The 20631-nt window shown below is 47.1% G+C and overlaps 1 protein-coding gene and 1 long non-coding RNA gene across 6 annotated transcripts; one reads left to right on the forward strand and one right to left on the reverse strand.

The window, feature by feature from the left end:
• On the reverse strand, positions 1352-5048 carry ACP5 (acid phosphatase 5, tartrate resistant). Of its 4 annotated transcripts, none has more exons than XM_021081258.1 (6): positions 4671-5048; positions 3565-3651; positions 3138-3422; positions 2806-2933; positions 2321-2666; positions 1352-1962 (listed from the first exon to the last, which is right to left on the reverse strand). In XM_021081258.1, the coding sequence occupies exons 3-6, from the start codon at positions 3420-3422 to the stop codon at positions 1699-1701; spliced, it is 1023 nt and encodes a 340-aa protein (XP_020936917.1). In that variant the 5' UTR covers positions 3565-3651; positions 4671-5048; the 3' UTR covers positions 1352-1698. The 4 variants fall into 4 exon arrangements, with proteins under 4 accessions (XP_020936917.1, XP_020936921.1, XP_020936922.1 ...); XM_021081262.1 differs by having other exon boundaries at positions 4487-5017; XM_021081263.1 differs by lacking the exon at positions 4671-5048 and adding an exon at positions 3906-3961.
• LOC110259346 lies at positions 5621-9435 on the forward strand. Of its 2 annotated transcripts, none has more exons than XR_002341662.1 (3): positions 5621-5987; positions 7644-7751; positions 8198-9435. It is a non-coding gene; the product is annotated as an uncharacterized LOC110259346 (long non-coding RNA). The 2 variants fall into 2 exon arrangements; XR_002341663.1 differs by lacking the exon at positions 5621-5987 and adding an exon at positions 6337-6422.

Raw genomic sequence — 20631 nt, forward strand, 5'->3', positions numbered from 1 at the left:
TATGTGTGGAGAAAAACTTCCAGAAGCAGAATTATTTCAGGGCCTTTATCTGCTGAGCCATGCTGAAAGCACAATGCTCACCCTGAACTGAAAGCTACAGAAAGTCCACCTCCCCTCTGGGCTTCTGAATTGACCAACACCCACCACAAACAGCTTGAGCCAGCCGGCAGCAAAAACCACTTCTTTGGTCTGCCCTCAACGGCCACTTCAGTTGCTAAGGGCCAGGGACCCAATTGTTTGGCTCCATCCTAGCTAACCTAGCTAAATAAAATGAAATAGCAACCTGGACAAAATGTAAGCAAGATATATATCCTATTATATATAGGATGGATAAACAACAAGTGTCTACTGTATAACACGGGGAACTATATTCGATATCCTATGATAAACCGTAATGGAAAAGAATATGAAAAAGTCCTGCTGTACAGCACTGGGAACTAGATCTAGTTTGTCAGTTTGCAAAAGAAAAGAAACAAAAAAGCTAGATGAAGATCAGTGGGAACCCGATGAAAAAAAAAAAAGCTGTTCATGTTTGCTTTCATCTGCCAGAGAAACCCTGGAAGGAAGTTCAAGTCATTTATAAAAAGTTATTTAACAAGAACCTACTGCATAGCACAGGAAAATCTACCCAATAATTTGTAATAACCTCTGTGGGAAAAAAGAATACATATGATCTGATTCACTGTGCTGTACCCTTGAAACAAATACAACATTGTAAGTGTGTTGCTGTACTCCTATAACATTTAAAAAAAAAAAAGCAAAGCTATTTTCTTTCCCAAGAGGTGCACAACTGTGTATATGTCAAGATGATTTGTGTGATATAAGGGGGATGTTTTTATGATGGAAGGAAAGAACATGACAGGCATGGTCACTCCTAGGGAGGCTGTCACGGGGGAGGAAGGCTTGTTTCATGTTCTACCCTTCTTCCTGTTTGGTTTCTACTTAAAATCGCATCTGTGGGAGTTCCCGTTTTGGCTCAGAGCGTTAAGAACCTGACATAATGTCTGTGGGGATGCAGGTTCAATCCCTGGCCTCGCTTAGTGGATTATGGATCCAGCATTGTCACAAGCTGCTATGTAGGATGCAGATGTGGCTTGGATCCAGTGTTGCTGTGGCTGTGGCATAGGCCAGCCCCTGAAGCTCTGATTTGACCCCTAGCCCGGGAACTTCCATATGCAATAGACGAGGCCGTAAAAAGAAAAAAAAAATGCATCCATGTATAAGGCTGGTTGGTTATGGAAGAAGCTGAGGGGTGGAGGCGCAGAGCAGCAAGTCAGGGAGCCCTGACCCTTTTAAAGCCAAGTGATGCATCTCATCAGGGAGGTGAGGAAAAGGACACTCATGACACACATTCAGCCTTTGCAACTATTTTTTTTTTTTTTATTAACTATTTGGCAGTGACAGAAGGATGCCTGACCCAGGAGAGAGCTTTCCTTCCTCACCCCCCATTGCCCAGAAGTCAGGCTGGGCGAGCCCGGCCATGGGGCCTGGCACTCTGGCCGGTACATGTGTCCATGCTTCTTTCACCTCTGTGGGCATCCTTGTCACAAGGGCCACTTGGCATCACATTTCCTCATCTGTCCATCTCCTTCCCGCTCTGCCGTAGCACCACAGGTACCCAGGAAAGCCTGCTTAAGGGCTGGGGGGGATGGCCCCCAGTGGGGCCCACCCACCCACCCGCCAGCAGGGAGGCACTTCTCAGGCCCGTCGGTGCTGGTGCTCAGACCTGGCTCGCCTTGGCAACTTGGTCTTGAAGAGAGACTTGCCCGAGGCTTCAATGTAAGTGACGCTCATCTCTTTGGGGGTGATCTCCACGTAGGCGAAGCCACCTAGTGAGTTCTCAGCCCCAAAGTGGAAGCGCAGGTAGCCGTTGGGGACCTTGCGCAGGTGCTTCTTGGAGGGGTCCATGAAGTTCCCGGCCCCGCTCAGCACAAAGCCCAAGCCATTCTCATCCTGAAGGTACTGTGGGCAGAGGACACAGGGTCACTGGAGCCCTTAGCCCCTCAGTGAGGTTGATCACCTGTCTTGAGTCCAAGGTCAGGCTTGTCCCTGCCCACAGAGTCACCCTGAACAAGGAATATAACTGTCCCCCTCAACCCCAGGTCTCAGTTTTCCCACAGGTAGAGAACTAAGTACCTGGGAGCTCTGAGAGGGCTCTTAGAGAAATTGGGGCTGTTTTTTGGTTAGAGAGTGTAGAGTTTGAAAGAGAGTGATGTTCAGGAGGCCCCCAAATAGGAGGAGGACCCCAGTATGCCATGTGACACACTGGCTGCGCTGGGGACCCCTTACAAGTCTCCCATCCCATCCTGGGGTTCCTTACCTGCAGGTTGTGGTCATGGCCGCACAGGTAGGCAGTGACCTTGTGTGTGGTCAGCAGTGGCAGCAACTGCTTGACTAGGCAGTGGGTGGGTCCATGCTCGGCGATGGACCACACAGGATAGTGGCCGGCCACCAGCACATAGTCCTCCTTGGCTGCCGCCAGCTGCTTCTTGATCCAGGCCAGCTGTGTGCGGGCCAGCGCCAGGTTGCGGGGTCTCTCGGGTTGCTGGCTGACAAAGTCGTCCGAGTTGCCACACAGCGTCACCGTGTCCAGCATGAAGATGGCCACAGACACATTGGACCGTGGGATCTTGAAGCGCAGGCGGTAGTAAGGGCTGGGGAAGTTCCTGCGGATGTGATGGAAGCGGTGAGCGCCTGTCTTGGGCAGAGGAGCCCCAAACTCAGCTCAGGCTGATGAGTCTCTGCCCACCTGAGCCAGGCTGGGAGGTGGGAGGTGTGGGGAGGATGAGAGGGGTGCAGACTCACCAGCGCTTGGAGATCTTAGAATAGGCTATCTGTGCCGAGACGTTCCCCAGATGGTCGTGGTTGCCAGCCAGCACGTGCCAGGGCACATTGCGGAGGGAGGGGTCAGAAAACACATCCTCAAAGGTCTCCTGTAGCAGACAGAGAGGGCCAGCCCCCACCCCAGTTCACACAGCCATCAGATGCTCCCACCAAGTCAGGAGTGGGGGACAAGAGAGATGGTGAGCCCTCTAGGTGCCTACAGGTGTCAGCCTCTGGCTACCCTTTCCAGTGTCAAAAGATTGAGGGGCTTCTTCACATGTACCTCCCCACTCCCTGACTCCAGCATCGCACACCTGGAACCTCTTGTCTTTGGCATCATGCACCCCAGTGAAGTAGAAATTGTCCCCCAGGGACAGGATGAAATCTGCGCCCAGGGTCTTCACAGTTGTGGCAATCGCCTTGGCATTGGCCATTTCCCGGGCTGTGTGGAACGGGGCATTGGGGACCCCTCCCCAGTCCCCCACGGCCACAAAACGCAGGATGGGGGTGGGGGCAGTCCTGGTGTTGGTTCTGGTGCCCACGGCCCCGGGGAGCACCAGGGAGGCTTGCAGGATGAGCAGTACCGTCCACGTGTCCATCTGGGAGAGGAGAGACAAGTGTCTGGGATGTGGGCAGCAGGCACCCGAGACCCACCCCCCCTTATCCCCAGGGTTAGTGGGAGGATAGGGTCCAGCCATGGGGCTTAGGGGAAAGGGTGGTCATGCAGGGCCCAGCACTCACCCTAGGGGAGGCTTGAGCCGGTCGCTGGGGGCTCAGAGAGGCAGGTGAGCTCCAGTGCAGAACTGGCGGTCACTGAGCCTTTATTCCCTGGGGGCGGAAATGGATCATTAGTGAGGATGATGCAGTTTCTCCGCCAACTGTTCCAAAAGCCCTCCCCTCGGGTCATGTGAGCCTTGGAGTTAGTTCCCCAGCGCTGGACACGGGATTTGAGGTGGCTGTCTGGTGCACCAGTGCAGCTGCGCCTGCCCCACAGCCCCTGCGTCTGCCCACAGGAGCAGTTCGTGTCTCGGGGCCCGTGTGTGCTGTGTAGGCAGCTGTGTCCGAATGCCCGGGCCAGGCACCTCCTGTGTGTCGGTGTTCTCAGAGGTGGTGTTTGTCTGCCTGTGTCTGGGTGTGTCTGAGCTGTTTTCTGCGTGTAGCCAAGCGTGCCTGCCTCAGTCACATGTTGGTTGTGAGCCTGGGAGCCAGTGTTCCAGTGGCTGTGTATACTCAGCTGGCAAGGCCTGCATGGCATGTCTGTGACGTGCACCTGAGTCCTCAAGTGGAACTGTGTGTAGGGGGGAAGGCGACTTGTGTGTGCCTGTTTTGTGCCCAAGTTGTGTGTCTCTGTTGTGTTTCTCAGCTGAGCTGTGTGTCCTGTGTGTGAGCTGTGTTTGACAACATCCCAGCCAGTGTCCCAGGGTCACCTCCCCTCCCCCAAACAGCTGGGGCTCCCTTTTTCCAGGAAGTCCTGCCTGACCCCCATTCCTGCAGGAGGAACCCAGGCAGGAGGCAGCTGGTGACTACCCTGTGACCACAGACTTTTGACTCTCACACCCTCAGCCTCTTGGGGCTGGGGGAAGGGCTGCACCACAGGGCTGTCTGACCTGCCCCTCCCCTCCTGCTCCCTCCTCCCGGCCCTGGTTGTCCCCTGCACACTCACTATGGCTCCCTACGGTCTCTTGCATGATGTGAGCCCCTCATTCACGGCTGAGGACACCGGCTGGCTGTCCCTCTGGCTCCCGCATCCCCGACAAACAGAAAGTGGGTCACCAGGGCAGGCGGAGACCCCTCCTCCGGGTGGCGGATTCTGGCGGGTTCTACACCCGCCGGGCGGGTTGTCTCACCTGCAGTCGGCAGGGCCCAGGGCCAAGGCCAGGAGCGGCCGCGGGAGCCACGCTGTAGGAGTGCAGGGCGCTCGCCGTCGGGGCGGCCCTCCCGCCCCTGCCCCAGGGCCCCGGGCGGCCCAGGTGATCTCCGGCAGCAGGAAGCGCGGGCCCCTCAGTCTCCAGGCCCGCCCGGGATCCTGCTGGGCCACCGCGCCACCACTCCTCCGGGGCGCAGGCAGTATTCTGTAACAGGGGGTAAGGTGCACCCGGGGTTAGGCTGCACCTCGGGCCGAGGAGGGCGGCTTGGGGCCCGATTTCCTCCCCCTGCCCCCACACAGGCAGTGTCTCCACCTGCCTGCGCATTTGGGGCGCCCACAGCTCCCCCCGCCCCACCCTACTGCAGTGCTGGGGTGGGGCCTTAGCCCTGCGCTGGGCCACCCTCTAGTGAGGAAGTGTGTCATTTTCAACCTCAATTTCCTGGTCTTTATAATGGGTGTGAGGGCGGAGGGGTCCAATCTTACTTTAGAATTGCAGATAATTTAAGTTGAAACACCCCTCCAGGATCTGGGGCGCAACCCTTCCCGCCTCCGGTGAAGGTGGGCGGGACTCGAAGGAGTTGGTGAGGCTCGTCCATAAAATAAAGTATGGAAGAGCCAAAGGCGAGACCCCACCTTGTCCGAGTGATCCAGGCTAACAGCTAGTGATGTCTTATGGGTGTCATGTGTCCCGGTCAATGTCATGAGAAGGGCCCCTCACCCCTCCCAGCCACCCATAACCTCAGGCTAATGATGAGAAAAATGCCAGGTACGCCCAAATGGAGTGATATTCCGAGGGACACCTGACTAGAACCCTGCAAAAACTGGCCCAGTCATGAAAACGCAACATTTGAGGGGTGTCACAGACTGAAAGGAGACACAGACACACGAGGACCAAAATGAATGTGGGATCTCGGGCAAGAAAAGGGCACCTGTGGCAAAACTGGGGACATCCAAATAAAGCTTGCAGTTTTGGGAACAGTAACCCAACTAAGAAACATAATCTGGTAGTGGTTAAAAGTGTATCATGGATCTAGAAGTTGTTAGCCCCAGGGGCAACAGGGAGGCATATGTTGGAACTCTGCACTATTTTGTTGGAGACCATTGAAACTGCTGAACGATGCAGTAAACAAATTTGGCTCACATGCAAAACACAACCACTAAGAGAGCTTTATCATTGCCTGCACCTGATTTTGCTCATTAACCTACGTCACCTTCCCTAATAAAAGTCATGAGGGCTAAAGCCTAGGCGCCTTTGTTCTGCAGAACAGAGTGCCTCCTGGTCCCCCACTTTCTAAATGTAAGAGTCTTCTCTGTTTTGTTATATCACGCCATCCCTCTTCCAGAATCTTCTGCTGCCCTGCAGCGCTGGACACGGCACTATTTTTTGCAAGTTTCCTGTAAATCTAAAATTATTCCAGAGTCCTGCATCTCTGGAGTGCCGGGGCGCAGGTTTGATCCCCACCCAGCATAGTGGGTTAAGGATCTTGCGTTGCTGTTGTAGATGGCAACTATGGCTGGGATCTGATCTCTGGCCCATGAACTCTGTATGGCCAAAAATATGCAAAAAGATAAAATTCCAAAATAGGAAAATTTACTTTGAAAATGAGCATGATCTAAGAAACTTAAAATTGTATTCAACATGTATTGAGTACCTGCTGTATGCCCAGAACTGGCTGACACAGCAGAGAACAAGACAGACGGGAAAACCCATTCTGCTGGGCCTGACATGCAGGTGAAATTTATATTCTAGCTGTTAATTACTTTCCATTCTTTGGGGGTGGGGCGGGCGTTCTTTTTCCATTTTATACTTTCCATACTGTTTGGGTTTTTCCTTGGAAATTGCTCTTATTTTGCCAGCGGAATAAATGTAAACTTCCTCCTAACATATCTGTAGACTGAATGTAAACACAGGAAACAAAGACCTCACTCCAGATCCAGGGCCCTGGATTGTTTTCTGGGGAGATAGGAGGATGGGATTGGGGCTCAGGGACAAGGGGATTCAAGAAAGGGGCTTGGACTTCATCCCTACTGTTTCCTTTCACAAAAAAGGGAAAAAAAAATCTGAAGCAGTTAGGACCAAAAGAAAAATTTTTTTACATCAAAAGTTAAAAATAAATTTTGGGGGGCCACACCTGTGGCACATATAAGTTCCTGGGCCAGGGATTGAACCCATGCCACGGCAGGGGCCTGAGCCACTGCACTGACAACTCAGGATCCTTAACTGGCTGTGCTAAAGAGAACTCCTTTTATTGACATTGAAATTTGAAGTATATGGAGTTCCTGTTGTGGTACAATGGGATCAGCAGTGTCTCTGCAGCACGGTGACACAGGTTCGATCCCTGGCCTGGCACAGTGGGTTTAAGATCCAGCATTGCTGCAGCTGTAGCTTCGATCAAAATTGCAGCTTTGATCTGATCCCTAGCCAGGTAACTCCATTTATTGTGGGATGGCCAAAAAAGAAAGAAAAAAAAAATGGAAGTATGGTTGATAGTATTATGTTGTGTTAATTTCTGCTGTACAGAAAAGTGATTCAGTTATACACATATACACATTTAAAAAATGTTTTTTCCTTTATGATTTATCTCAGGATATTGAATATAGTTCCTTGTGCCATACAGCAGGACCTTAGGACCAAATGTTAATATTTGCTTCATCACGTGGCAGGTCCAGAGGTATTTGAGGGATTATCTACAGTTTCTTCCTTTTTTTGCGATTACAAAAAATTATAATATTTATTGTTATATTGTACTGCATGGTCCATAGAAAAGCTGGAGAATACTGAAACGCACACACAAAAGATGACTACACTCGCCTGCCCTGAGAGTCACTGTTCAGTGACGTTTTTCCATCCACTTTTCTGTGCCTACATTTGTCTTCTGAAAAATGGGATCCTATTGATACCATTTTCTAACTTTCTCAAGTGTTAACATTTTCTGTCTTTTAAATGAAAAAGTACCAAAACAGGTGCATAGGATTGGAAAGAAGTCAGACTTTGTGCCAGGTGTGTAATGAAACTTGTGGATCCTTGGCTACGTCTCTCTGGTCGCCTCCAGGGCTCTGAGTGAGTGCTTCTCCCTCCCTCACCCAGCTGAGCCCTGTTCTGCTGATTTTCTGTGGAGGTGGATTCAGGATTTGGCTCTGAGCCTCCCCCCTACTCCACCTCTGCCTTGATTCCCAACAACCACGTCAATCCCCTGGCTGAGTTCCTCCCTGCCCTCCCCTCCCCTCTCTGCCCCTGCTTTCACCACTCCTCTGGCCTTCTCACCCTTCCTGGAATAAGGGGCTCCTGCTCTGACCTCAGGGCCCTGGCACTTGCTTTTACCTTTTCCTAGAAGGCTCCTCCAGATACCCTGGTGGCTCCCTCCGACTATATTTAAGTTCCTTGAACTTACCTACAAGGCACACCTTGCACCCCCATCTGTCTCCCTCGTAACCTGCTGTAGTTTTCTCTGTAGCCCTTATTGCTGCCCTGCCAGATGAACCAAACTCTGCTTATTTTGTTTTCAGTCTGTCTCCCCACCCGATTGCAGTCTGAGGCCATAAGCGCTGTCTTGATGGATTGTGTTTGCTGCCATCTCTCTGGCGTCTAGAATCTGGAGCCCACAAAGCCGCTGCTCAGGAATGATGTGGGGAAGGATGGAATGAAGGGACCCTTCCCCTCCAGTCTGAATGTCCAGCCTCTCCCCACCCTCCCGACTTCATCACTTGAGTGGATGCCACCAACTCCTTTACAGCTTGCTTCAGATCTAAACTTTTTTTCCCCCAGGCTAGGGGTCAAATCCGAGCTACAGCTGCCCACCTATGCCACAGCCATAGCAATGCCAGATCCAAGCCCAGTCTGTGACCTCACTACAGCTCAGGGCAACACCGGATCCTCAACCCACTGAGTGATGCCAGGGATCGAACCCTCATCCTCATGGATACTAGTTGGGTTCTTAACCTGCTGAGCCACAACTGGAACTCCAGATCTAAGTGTTGTTATTGTTTCTGATAATCTGCCCAGGACATGACTCAGAGACATGGGCCACGTCTGCATCTCCTCTATGTCAGGGTCGCAGTGCTTAAGTCACACTGAGGATGGTATATTCCCACCTCAGGGCCTTTGCACTTGCTGTGCCCTCCACTGGCCCACTCTTCCTTACCTTCTTGTCCATGAGTACTTGGCTTCATATGCTACTTCCTCAGACTACCCTGACACTCTGACTTAACTAGCACATACCCCCACTGACCCAGATAGTACCTACCCCCATCACCCTCTCTCTAGGCTCTACTGTTGTCAAGCACCACCTTGCCCACCCCAGAAATTCCCAAGAAAGCAGGTCGGGGTGATCAACCAATGTACACTCGATGGGGGCAGAAGGGGGCTAACATTACTTCTGACAAGCACAGGTCAGTGAAGGGAGGTGGGCATCAGATTGGTACTGTGTGGTGAGGTGAGCCCGAGGTGGGAGGATGGTGGATGATATCAGGAGGTGGGCGTGGGGGCTGCAGGAACAGTGGCCTGAGGTCCACAGAGGGTGGACTCAATCTGGAGGGTGACAGGTTTGGAGGATGGGGTCCAAGCTGTGTTTTCACAAGATCAGTCTGGAAAAAGGCAAGCTACAGATAGATCTATATCATCTGTCTCTCTTATCTGTTTCTCTGTACCTATAGCTATATCTATTTATACCTATCTGTGTATCTATCTATTCATTGAACTATATCTGTCCATCTACTTTATCTCTATCCATCCATTTATTTTTATCTATCTATCTATCTATCATCTATCTATCTGATTTTTTTTCTTTTCGTCTTTTTTTTTGGTCGCACCCATAGCATGGAGAAGTTCTGGGGCCAGGGATCAAACACTCACCATAGCATCAACCCTCGCCACAGCAGTGATGATGCCGGATAGTTAACCCACTGAGCCATCAGGAAACGCCATATCACGCTATATCTTGATACAAAACTACAAGGGACTGGTTGCTATCCACCAAGAAGAAATAATTCTGGTGCCTACAGGAACCAAATTAGGAATGGTGTCCTCTGGGGATGCTTGTCATGGGAAATTATTACTTTATACTTACTGAGTTCTTTATTGAATTCACCCTTAAAAACTATAAGCTAGTAAATATTTTGTAATCAGGAAAACAGTAGTTACATAGAACACCATTCTGATGAAAGCACAGGTGTTTGTTGATGGAGGATGGGCCATGGCTGGGATGATGGAGTCAGCCCTCCAGGATGGCTGTTTGAAGGTGATAGAGCCCGGGGCTCTGCAGCCATCTGCCTGAGTTCAGATTCCAGCTCTTCCGCTGTGTGACTGTGGGCTAGGGACTTTACCTCTCTGTGCCTTATTTCTTCATCTTTAACATGGGCAATCTTTCGGAGTTCCCATCGTGGCACAGAGGTTAACGAATCCAACTAGGAACCATGAGATTGCAGGTTCGATCCCTGGCCTTGCTCTGTGGGTTAAGGATCCGACGTTGCCGTGAGCCGTGGTATAGGTTGCAGACACGGCTCGGATCCCGTGTTACTGTGGTGCTGTGGCTGTGGCATAGGCTCATGGCTACAGCTCTGATTGGACCCCTAGCCTGGGAACCTCCATATGCCGCAGGAGCAGCAGTCAAAAGGCAAAAAGACAAAAAAAAAAACAAAAACAAAAACAAACAAACAAACAAAAAAACCCAAAAACCATGGGCAGTGTTTCAAGTTGTTCAATACCGAGTGGCATGTACATCAAAAGTCCTGCCACAGGAGTTCCCTAGTGGCTCAGCTGGTTAAGAATCTGGCATGGTCACTGCCATGGCTCAGGTTCCATCTCTGGCCCTGGAACTTCTGCATCCTGTGGGTGCAGCCAAAAAAAAAAGAAAAAAAATTCCTGTCACAGATGAAACAGGCAGAAGAGGACCTGGCACATACCCAGCGGTTGCCATAAGCTACCTGCCACTGTCTGTTATTATTATCATTGTTATTATGTGTATTATTGTTATTGAAGAGGGCAGTGGCAATTTGGATAAACTGAACGTGTTTTTTTGTTTGTTTGTTTTTGCTTTTTAGGGCCTCATCTGCTGCATATGGAAGTTCCCAGACTAGGGGTTGAATCAGAGCTACAGCCATTGGCCTGTACCACAGCCACAGCAACACTGGATCTGAGCCGCATTTCAACCTACACCACAGCTCAGGGCAACACCGGATCCTTAACCTGCCGAGAGAGGCCAGGGATCGAATCTGCCTCCTCATGGATATTAGTTGGGTTCGTTATCTCGGAGCCACAGTGAGAACTTCCAAACTGAAGGTGTTTAATAAGAGGCAGAAATGGGAGGCTGGGGGGACTGATTCATCCTAGTTTGCCTGGGACTTTCCTGATGTTAGCATGGAGAGTCTCACTTCCCAGGACTCTCTCAGTCTTCAGTAAACCAGAAGGACAGCTGTTCACCCTAAGATAGATCTTGGGACCCAGTGGTGAGCAGGGGTCAGGGGTGGGAGGGCGACAGTGTGCATCTCTGGCAACTCCCAGGTTTGGGGCCTGAAAAATGAGAGAGAATTCAGCCCCAAGGAAGAGACTCAGGAAGAGGAGTCATTTTGGGGGCTGTGGACAAACCCAAGCATGGGTACATTGAGTGGGAGGAGCCTCTTGTTTGTCTCGGGGGAGAAGACAGATTTTCCTCTGGCGGTGGTTGTGGGCCTCAGGACAGAGGTCTCAGCATTTTCCTCTGAAATATTTCAAACATATGGCAAAGTTGAAGGAATTGTACAGTGACCACCCACTTACTTGCTTCTAGATACAGCAATTAACACTTGACCATATTGGCTTTTTTTTTCTTTCTAGGTCTGAACCTGTAGCATATGGAAGTTCCCAGGCTAGGGGTCAACTTGGAGCTGCCGCAGCCACAGCAACACCAGATTCAAGCTGCACCTGTGACCTATAGCACAGCATGTGGCAATGCTGGATCCTTAACCCACTGAGCGAGGCCAGGGATGGAACTCACATCTTCATGGAGCCACAACAGGAACTCCTATAATGACTTTAATATCTATGCATCCATCCACTCATCTTACTTTTTACCCGCTTTAATATATGTCTTTTTAAATGTATAAATCTTTTAATATATTGCTGAATTCTGTTGATACTAGGTTAAGGATGTTTGCACTTATAACTATGAGGAATATTGAGCTATAGTGTTTTTTTTTGTACTGTCTTTGTCTAATTTTGGTATTAGGGTAATACTGGCTTCATAAAATGAATTGTGAGATGTTTTCCTTTTCTATTTTCCAGAAGAGATCATCTAGAATTGATGTTAATTCTTCTTTAAACATTGGCTAGAACTCTTCGGTGAAAATCATCTGGGTCTGGAGATTTAAAAATATGCAATTCAGAGTTCCTGTTGTGGCTCAGTGGTAATGAACCAAACTAGTATCCAGAAGGACGTGGGTTCGATTCCTGGCCTCGCTCAGTGGGTTAAGGTTCCAGCGTTGCCATGACCTATGGTGTAGGTCACAAATGCGGCTTGGATCTGGCATTGCTGTGGCTGTGCTGTAGCTCTAATTCAACCCCGAGCCTGCGAACTTTCATGTGCTGTGGGTACGGCCCTAAAAAGACAAAAAGAAAAACAAAAACTCGAACAAAAAACCAGAACACTTCATGAATTTGTGTGTCATCCTTGTGCAGGGACCTTGCTAACCTCTGAATCATTCCATTTTAGTATATGTGCTGCGAAGCCAGCACCCACGTTAATATATGTTGAAGACTTGGACACTTCCCTGCCAAGGCTTCAGTGCTCATACCATTAACTAGAGTTCAGTGTGTTTACAGTTCTTTTATTTGATGTGAAATTTACATACAATGATGTGTACAAATCTTCAGTGTACTTTGGGCGAGTTCTGATAAACCTCAGCTAGAGCCATTAAAGAAATAACTTACTCATCCCCTGTGAGATTCAAAACAAAACATAAAAGTAAATGGAGGTGGCTCAGGGTCTGCCATTTGCAAAGCTCTGTGACCTGGAGCCAGTGTCTTGACCTTCCTGGGCCTCAGCTTCTCAGCTCCAAAATGAGAAGAGTAAGGGTAGTTGTCTGAGACCTGGTTTAACCACCATAAGGGTGGGTATTGAACAAGTTAATCCATGCAGAAATACTGAGGTGTGCTTGGCACTGAAGCAGTGTCTTGAAAATACTTTGTGTGTGTGTGTGTGTGTGTGTGTGTGTGTGTGTGTGTGTGTATTTATTTATTTATTTTTAAATTTCAAGATACATTTCTTTAAGTGCATTTTTTTTTTTTTTTGGTCTTTTTAGGGCTGTACCCGAGGCATATGACATGGAGGTTCCCAGGCTAGGGGTCTAATCTGAGCTGTAGTTGCTTGCCTATGCCACAGCCGCAGCAACATGGGATCCAAGACGCATCTGTGACCTACACCACAGCTCAGGGCGACGCCGGATCCTTAACCCACTGAGCAAGCCCAGGGATGGAACCCACAACCTCATGGTTCCTAGTCGGATTCACTAACCACCGAGCCACGACAGGAACTCCAAAGTGCATATTTTTTTAAAATTTAATTTAATTTTTTGTCTTTTTGCCTTTTCTAGGGCCGCTTCCTGAGGCATATGGAGGTTCCCAGGCTAGGGGTCCAATCGGAGCTGTAGCCGCCGGCCTATGCCACAGCCACAGCAACACGGGATCCGAGCCGCGTCTGCAGCCTACACCACAGCTCACGGCAACGCTGGATCCTTAACCCACTGAATGAGGCCAGGGATTGAATCCGAAACCTCACGGTTCCTAGTCAGATTCATTAACCACTGTGCCATGACAGGAACTCCGCATGTTTTTTTTTTTAAATTGTTATTTCCCCAATACAATTTCTTTTTCTACTGTATGGTGACCCAGTTACACATACATGTATACATTCTATTTTCTCACATTATCATGCTCCATTGTAAGTGACTAGACGTAGATCCCAGTGCTACACAGCAGGGTCTCATTGCTAATCCATTCCAAAGGCAATAGTTTGCATCTATTGACCCCAAGGTCCCAATCCACCCCACTCCCTTCCCCTCCCCCTTGGCAAACACAAGTCTGTTCTCCAAGTCCATGATTTTCTTTTCTGTGGAAGGTTCATTTGTGCCATATATTAGATTCCAGATGTAAGTGATATCATATGGTATTTGTCTTTCTCTTTCTGACTTACTTCACTCAGGATGAGAGTCTCTAGTTCCATCCATGTTGCTGCAAATGGCATTATTTTGTTCTTTTTTATGGCTGAGTAGTATTCCATTGGAAAACACTTAGTTTTAATGTCATCTAGTTGGAAGAGTGAAAGGAATTACAGTTGGTAAAAGAGGAAATGAAGGGGTAAGTGGCATTCCTGCTGTGGCACAGTGGGTTAAGAATCCAACAGCAGTGGCTCGGGTCCCCATGGAGGGGGAGGTTCGATCCCTGGCCCAGCACAGTGGGTTAAAGGATTCTGCATTGCTGCAGCTATGGCTGGGAACTTCCATATGCCATAGGTGTGGCCATTAACATACATAAATAAATAGATAAATAAAGAAATAAACAGGAGTTCCTGTTGTGGCTCAGCAGGTTAAGAACCTGTTGTGGTGCCTACGAGGATTCAGGTTTGATCCCTGGCCTTGCCCAATGGGTTAAGGATCTGATGTTGCCACATGTAGGTCACAGATGTGGCTCGGACCGGTGTTGCCAGGGCTGGGATGTAGGCAGGCAGCTGCAGCTCCAATTCGACCCCTAGCCTGGGAACAGGAGCAGATAAATAAATACATAAATACATATATGGGTAAGTATGTGGCTGAAAAAAACACAGATGGCCAACAGAGGAACCTAAGCCAACAGAGGATCTACACTGATGTGGGAGGTAGGTTCAAGGAGAGGGAGGCTGGGAGCTAAATCCTGAGTCACCGCTGTGAAAATCAGCAGGTGAGGGTGATTAGAGGGCGAGGAGCATATTGAGAATCATGGAGATGCCCAGAGAGAGAAAGCTAAGACCCCAAACCCTGCAAAAGATCTCATTTATTTTAATTATGTGCACGTGCTTTCATATCTTTTTTTTTTTTTTGGTCTTTTTGCCTTTTCTAGGGCTGCTCCCGAGGCACATGGAGGTTCCCAGGCTAGGGGTTGAATCGGAGCTGTAGCCACCAGCCTACGCCGGAGCCACAGCAACTCGGGATCCAAGCCGCATCTGCAATCTACACCACAGCTCATGGCAACGCCAGATCATCAACCCACTGAGCAAGGCCAGGGATCGAACCTGCAACCTCATGGTTCCTAGTCGGATTCCTCAACCACTGCACCACGACAGGAACTCCTCATATCTTAATTTAACTTTAAAAAACAGAGACACGATTCTGACAGCTGCTACAACATGGATGAAAATGAGGATGGTATGCCCAATGAAATAAGCCAGTCACCAAAGGTCTGTATGATTCCACTATTACAGGGTCTCTAGAGCAGTCAAATTCACAGAAAGTAGGGTGGTGGATACAGGGGTTGTGAGAGGGGGACTGGACCCGAGAATTTCTGCAAACCTCAGGAGCAGCCAAAAAGAAAAAAAAAAAAAAAAAGAAAAAAGAGTTCTGGAGATGGATTGGTGGTGATATTTGCACAACAATGTGAATGTACTGAATGCCACTGAACTGGACACTTAAAAATGGTGACGATGGTAGATTTTATATTATATGTATTTTGCCGAAATTTAAAAACAAAAACAAAAACAGAAAAGCACAGAAGATAATCCTAAAACACCCGGAACCATCACATGAAGAAGCAAATGTTACTATTTGGTTGTGATTGTTTCAGATATACGTTTTCCTTTTTATGAAAGAAAGAAACAGTAGGGATAAAGTTGAAGCCCTCTCCCCCTTGTAATTTCAATTAAAAAACCCCCAAATAATCTATAGTGAGAAGCCTGCCTCCCAGTCTGGTCCTCTGACTACCTTCTCTGCTTTGGATGGAACGAAATTTATCAGATTTTTGTGTCTCCTTCCAGAGATGATTAATTGATTTCAGGCTGGTAGCTTTAAGTTGAAATGTGGTATGGTAATTTGGCTGAGTTTAGCAGCAGTATCAAAATGTTTAATAAAACATATTTCAAACACCTATTTATATGTTTAATTTCTAGATTTGTAGTAACTGCTAAGGACTTCAGAAGCCTTTGTTAGGTGGAGGCAGTTAAGATTAAAGAATCAAATATACTACTTTTATAAATGCCATCTACATTAAAGAGATTTCAACTCACTATAATTCTTTTCTTGCATTTATTTATTTATTCATTTATTATTTAATTTATTTATGGCCTCACCTTTGGGCATATGGAAGTTCCCAGGCTAGGGGTTGAATCAGAGCTGCAGTTGCTGTCCTGCACCACAGCCACAGCAACATAGGATCCAAGCCGTGTCTGTGACCTACACCACAGCTCACAGCAACGCTGGATTGTTAACCCACTGAGAGAAGCCAGGGATCGAAACTGCATCCTCATGGATACTAGTCAGGTTCGTTGCTGATGAGCCATAATGGGAACTCCTCAATCCACTACATTTCTAAATGGACCCAAATATGTATCCACTGACTTCTGTGAAAGGGATGGTACACGTTGCCATGTGTATCAGTAACATAATAGCTACAATTGGAAACGAAAGCTTAAGGGCAAAGCGTGTTTCTAAAGGTATAAATTAACTATATACTTACAAAGTAATCCTAAAGATGGATTTTTTCTAGGCACCAAAGCTGCCCTGAACCCAGATATTGTCATGAGTTCCTTTGATTTGAGGAACCAAACGGCCACTCTAGCTGGAATGGGTGGAGCGGGGTGGGGAGGGGGGCTGTGGGAAAAGAGGGCTTTTATCCCTCTGGATACCAGGGAGAATTCTGAGCAGAGGTGGTAACAGGTTTTGCCTAATTTCCACCAAATGTTGGGCTGCGGGACACAGCTATCTGATGGGTGGGGCAGGCGGGAAAAATCAGATCTTGGTAGTTCTCCAAACTCATTAAAAAATCTGAAGTCTGGACCTCGGAAACTCTGGGGACCCCCAGCAGGGACCAAAATACCTGGGCGCCTTTCTCAGACACCTGGGCGCCTTTCTCAGACGCTTGACCTGTCAACTGCTGCCCCCTCATGGCCACATCCCGAACTGCAGCAACGTCCTGCAGACCGCGATATCTTTTTGGTGCGCACAGGCACAGAGGGTCCAGCAACGGATTCAGCCAATGTCTGCCCTAGAGAAACTCCCAGGGCAGGACGAATGAGCCACGCGGGGATTTAGATGTTTTCAGGATAACTGATGAGCACCTGGCTTCTTAGAAAATTGCAAACCAGAGAGATTCTCAGAGGAGGGGTCTTCTGGCAGCAACTCCAAGGTCGGGTACGAATTTTTCAGGAAGGCACAGTAAGAAAAGACATCCTAGGCAGAGGAAAGAGTATATACAGAGCAAGGTCAAAACTGAACTCCTGCCGTAACCCCCACCTCCCTTAACTGATCCTCTCAACCTGAGTCAAGGGGTCACCATTTGATCCCCATACCTAGTACTGGTCCTGAATGCCTCTCTTTCTCTCACTCCTGTCATTCTCCTGGCCACCATCTAGGGCCAGACACTCATCACCTGGGCGATAGGTGCCTGTCCCAGTCTTCAATTCCTAGTCATCCACCTGAGTCCCAAAAGAATTTCTCCTTGGCACTCCCCCGCTCACACACCTCCTGTGACTCTCCAGTACTGTGAGAGCAAGTCCAAGCCTTTCAGCCTGTCACCTGAAACTCATGGAAGTCATGGAAAACCCTGCCCTACCTGTCCTACAAATCACTAGCAGAAACAATACACAAGCAGTGATAACAATAATAATAACAGCAATTACCCATATTGATATGCTCCCAGGCTGTGGGTCCTGCAGCTTAAAGGTGGCTTCACAATAGCCTTATCGTCTCTATTTTGTGGAAGGGCATTCTGAGGTTCAGAGAACTCAAGGGGCGTGTCCAAGGTCACCAGAATGTGTGTGAACTCAATTCTTTCTGACTCCAAGTCTGAGGTTTACCCCCAAATCTCTCTACCTTCCATGATACATCTCTGATATGAGGGATTTGCTTTTTTTATGGCTTAGCTCAGGCTGCTACAGCAGAATACTCTGGGGAAGGTGGCTTGAACAATAGACATTTATTTCTCACAGTTCTGGAGGCTGGGAAGTCTAAGATCAAGGTGCCAGCCCACTCAATTCCTGGTGAGAGCTTTCTTCCTGGCTTGCAGATGGTCAGTTTCTTGCTATATCTTCTTATGGCAGAGACAGACCTGGTAGGGGCTCTGGAATTTCCAGTATCTCTTCTTCCTTTTTAAAAAAATTTTATGGCTGCACTCATGGCATGTGGAAGTTCCTGGGCCAGGGATCGAATCCAAGCCACAGCTATGACCTACATCACAACTGTGGCAATGCTAGTCCTTAACCCACAACATCACAGTGGGAACTCTCAGTATCTCTTCTTATAAGGGCACTACTCCATATTGAGCACCCCATGCCCATGACCTCATCTAAACTTAATTATCTCCCAACAGGATCATCTCTAAATATCATCACATTGGCAGTTAGGTCTTCAACATATGAATTTCTGGAGGATGCAAAATTTCTGTTCGTAACATCCTCTTTTCAGATGTTGGAGCTTAACTCCCCTTGTCTTGAGCATGGGCCAGACTTGGGTGACTCACTTTAAAAAGATCTTTTATTTTGATACTGTTGTAGATTCACACACAGTTGTAGAAAATCATACATAGAGATTCATTTCCTCCCAATGGTAATATTATCTTGCACAATTCCAGTGCAATATCCCAACTAGGAAACTCATACAATTACTGACATTACTCATATTTCTCCAGATTTACATGCAGAGGTATGTGCACGTGTGTGTGTGTTTGGTTCTTTGCAGTTTTGTCAAATGGCTAGATTTCTGTGACTACTACCACAGCCAGGATACACGGCAGTTCCATCACAAGCATCCCTTGTGCCATTCTTTTATAGCCAGTCACCTCCCTCCTCCTACACCTGGAAACCACTTGTCTATTCTCCATGTCTACAGCTTTGACATTTCAAGATTGTCATAAAGTATATCCATTCGATGAGATATTATTCAGCAATAAAAATAAATGAAGTACAGGTACATGCTACAACAGAGGTGAACCTTGAAAACATGCTAAGTGAAAGAGGCCAGTCACAAAGGACCACATGTTGTAAGATTCCATTTATAAGGAGTATCTAAAATAGGCAAATTTATTGAGAAAGAAATTATATTAGTGGTGCCTAGGGATGCTGGGTTGAGGGCAGGGGCTGGTGGTAAAAGAGCTGACAGCAAAAGACACAGATTTTTTTTGGTAGGAGTAATGAAAATGTGCTAAAATTGATTGTAGTAATGGATGCACAATTCTGTGAATATATTAAAAACCATTGAATTATGCTCTAAATGGGTGAATTAATTGTATGGTATGTGAATTCTATCTCAAAAAGCAATTAAAAGAGAAAATATTATGTAACTGGAATCATACAGTATGCAATCTTTGACACTGCCTTTTTTTTCACCCAAAATAAATCTCTCGAGATCTGTCCAAGTTATTGCATGGATCAATAGTTAGTTTCTTTTATTTTGACTATTATTTTGAGATTCTTACCAGTTTGTTTAACCACTCACCCACTGAAGAATATTGGAGTTGTTTCCAGTTTTTGGCTATTACAGATAAAATGTTATGAATATTTGTGTACAGATTTTTATGTGAATTTAAGTTTTTCATTTCTCAAAGTTAAATGCCTAAGATTTTAATTGTTGGGTTGTATGGGTAGCACATATTTAGTTTTGTAAGAAATTATCATACTCTTTTTCCAGAGGGGCTGTACCACTTTGCATTCCCATCACTGAAGTACAAGTGATCGGGTTTCTATGCATCCCTGCCAGCATTTGGCTTTATTGCTATTTATTATGTTAGCCCTTTTGATAGAGGCATAGTGATGTCTCATTGTGGCTTGAACTTGCATTTTCCTAATGGCTTATAATGTTGACTTTTTTCATATGCTTACTTATCAAATTTATTATCCTCTTCCATGAGGTGTCTGTTTATATATTTTGCCCATTTTCTTTTTCTTTTTCCTTTTTAGGGCTGCACCCATGGCATATGGAAACTCCAAATTTAGGGATCAAATTTTGTCCATAATCTAAATTAATTTTTGTACAAAGTGCAAGATTTAGGGAGTGGGTCTTCCCTCTCCCTCCCATACATGTCCAGTTGCTCCAGCATTTTTTGTTGAAAAGTCTATCCTTTTTCCATTGATTTATTTTCTGCCTTAAAAAAAAATCAGGTGGGCATATGTTTGTGGGCCATTTCTGGGTTCCCTGTTCTATTCCATTGTTGTGGTTAACTATCCTTTTACCAGTACCATTGTATCTTGATTTCTGTAGCTGTACCGTAAGGCTTAACATTAGGCAGAGTGATCCCTTCCATTGTATCCTCTTTTCCCAAAATTGTTTTCAGCTATTCTATGACTTGAGCCATTCCATATAAATTTTAGAACAAGTTTGTCTCTGTCTATGAAAAATCTTATTGAAATTTTGATAGAAATTGTTTTAAACTTATTTATTAAATTGAGGGAGAATTGCCATTTTACTGTGTTGACTCTTCCAATCCATGAACATGGTATGTCTCTTCATTTATTTGGATCTTTGATTTTGTCAGCATTTTGTAATTATACATATACATATCCTATATATGTTTTGTTAGATTTATAATTAGGTGTTTGATTTTCTTTGCTGTAATTTTTTTTTTTTTGTCTTTTTAGGACCACATGCACGACATATGGAAGTTCCCAGACTAGGGGTCAAATTGGAGCTGCAGCTGCTGGCCACAGCCACAGCCTCAGCAATGCCAGATCTGAGCCATGTCTGCAGCCTATGTCACGGCTCACAGCAATGCCAGATCCTTAACTCACTAA

This window comes from Sus scrofa, chromosome 2 (assembly GCF_000003025.6).
Source record: "Sus scrofa isolate TJ Tabasco breed Duroc chromosome 2, Sscrofa11.1, whole genome shotgun sequence".
NCBI classification, from domain to species: domain Eukaryota; kingdom Metazoa; phylum Chordata; class Mammalia; order Artiodactyla; family Suidae; genus Sus; species Sus scrofa.

What these genes read in the sequence shown, in the direction of transcription:
- ACP5 (XM_021081258.1), bottom strand. Translation starts at nt 3,422, where the DNA reads ATGGACACGTGGACGGTACTGCTCATCCTGCAAGCCTCCCTGGTGCTC. An exon ending in TCTAAGATCTCCAAGCGCTG is followed by an intron (nt 2,667 to 2,805) that starts GTGAGTCTGCAC and finishes TCACATCCGCAG; the next exon opens with GAACTTCCCCAGCCCTTACT. An exon ending in GCCATGACCACAACCTGCAG is followed by an intron (nt 1,963 to 2,320) that starts GTAAGGAACCCC and finishes CTCTGCCCACAG; the next exon opens with TACCTTCAGGATGAGAATGG.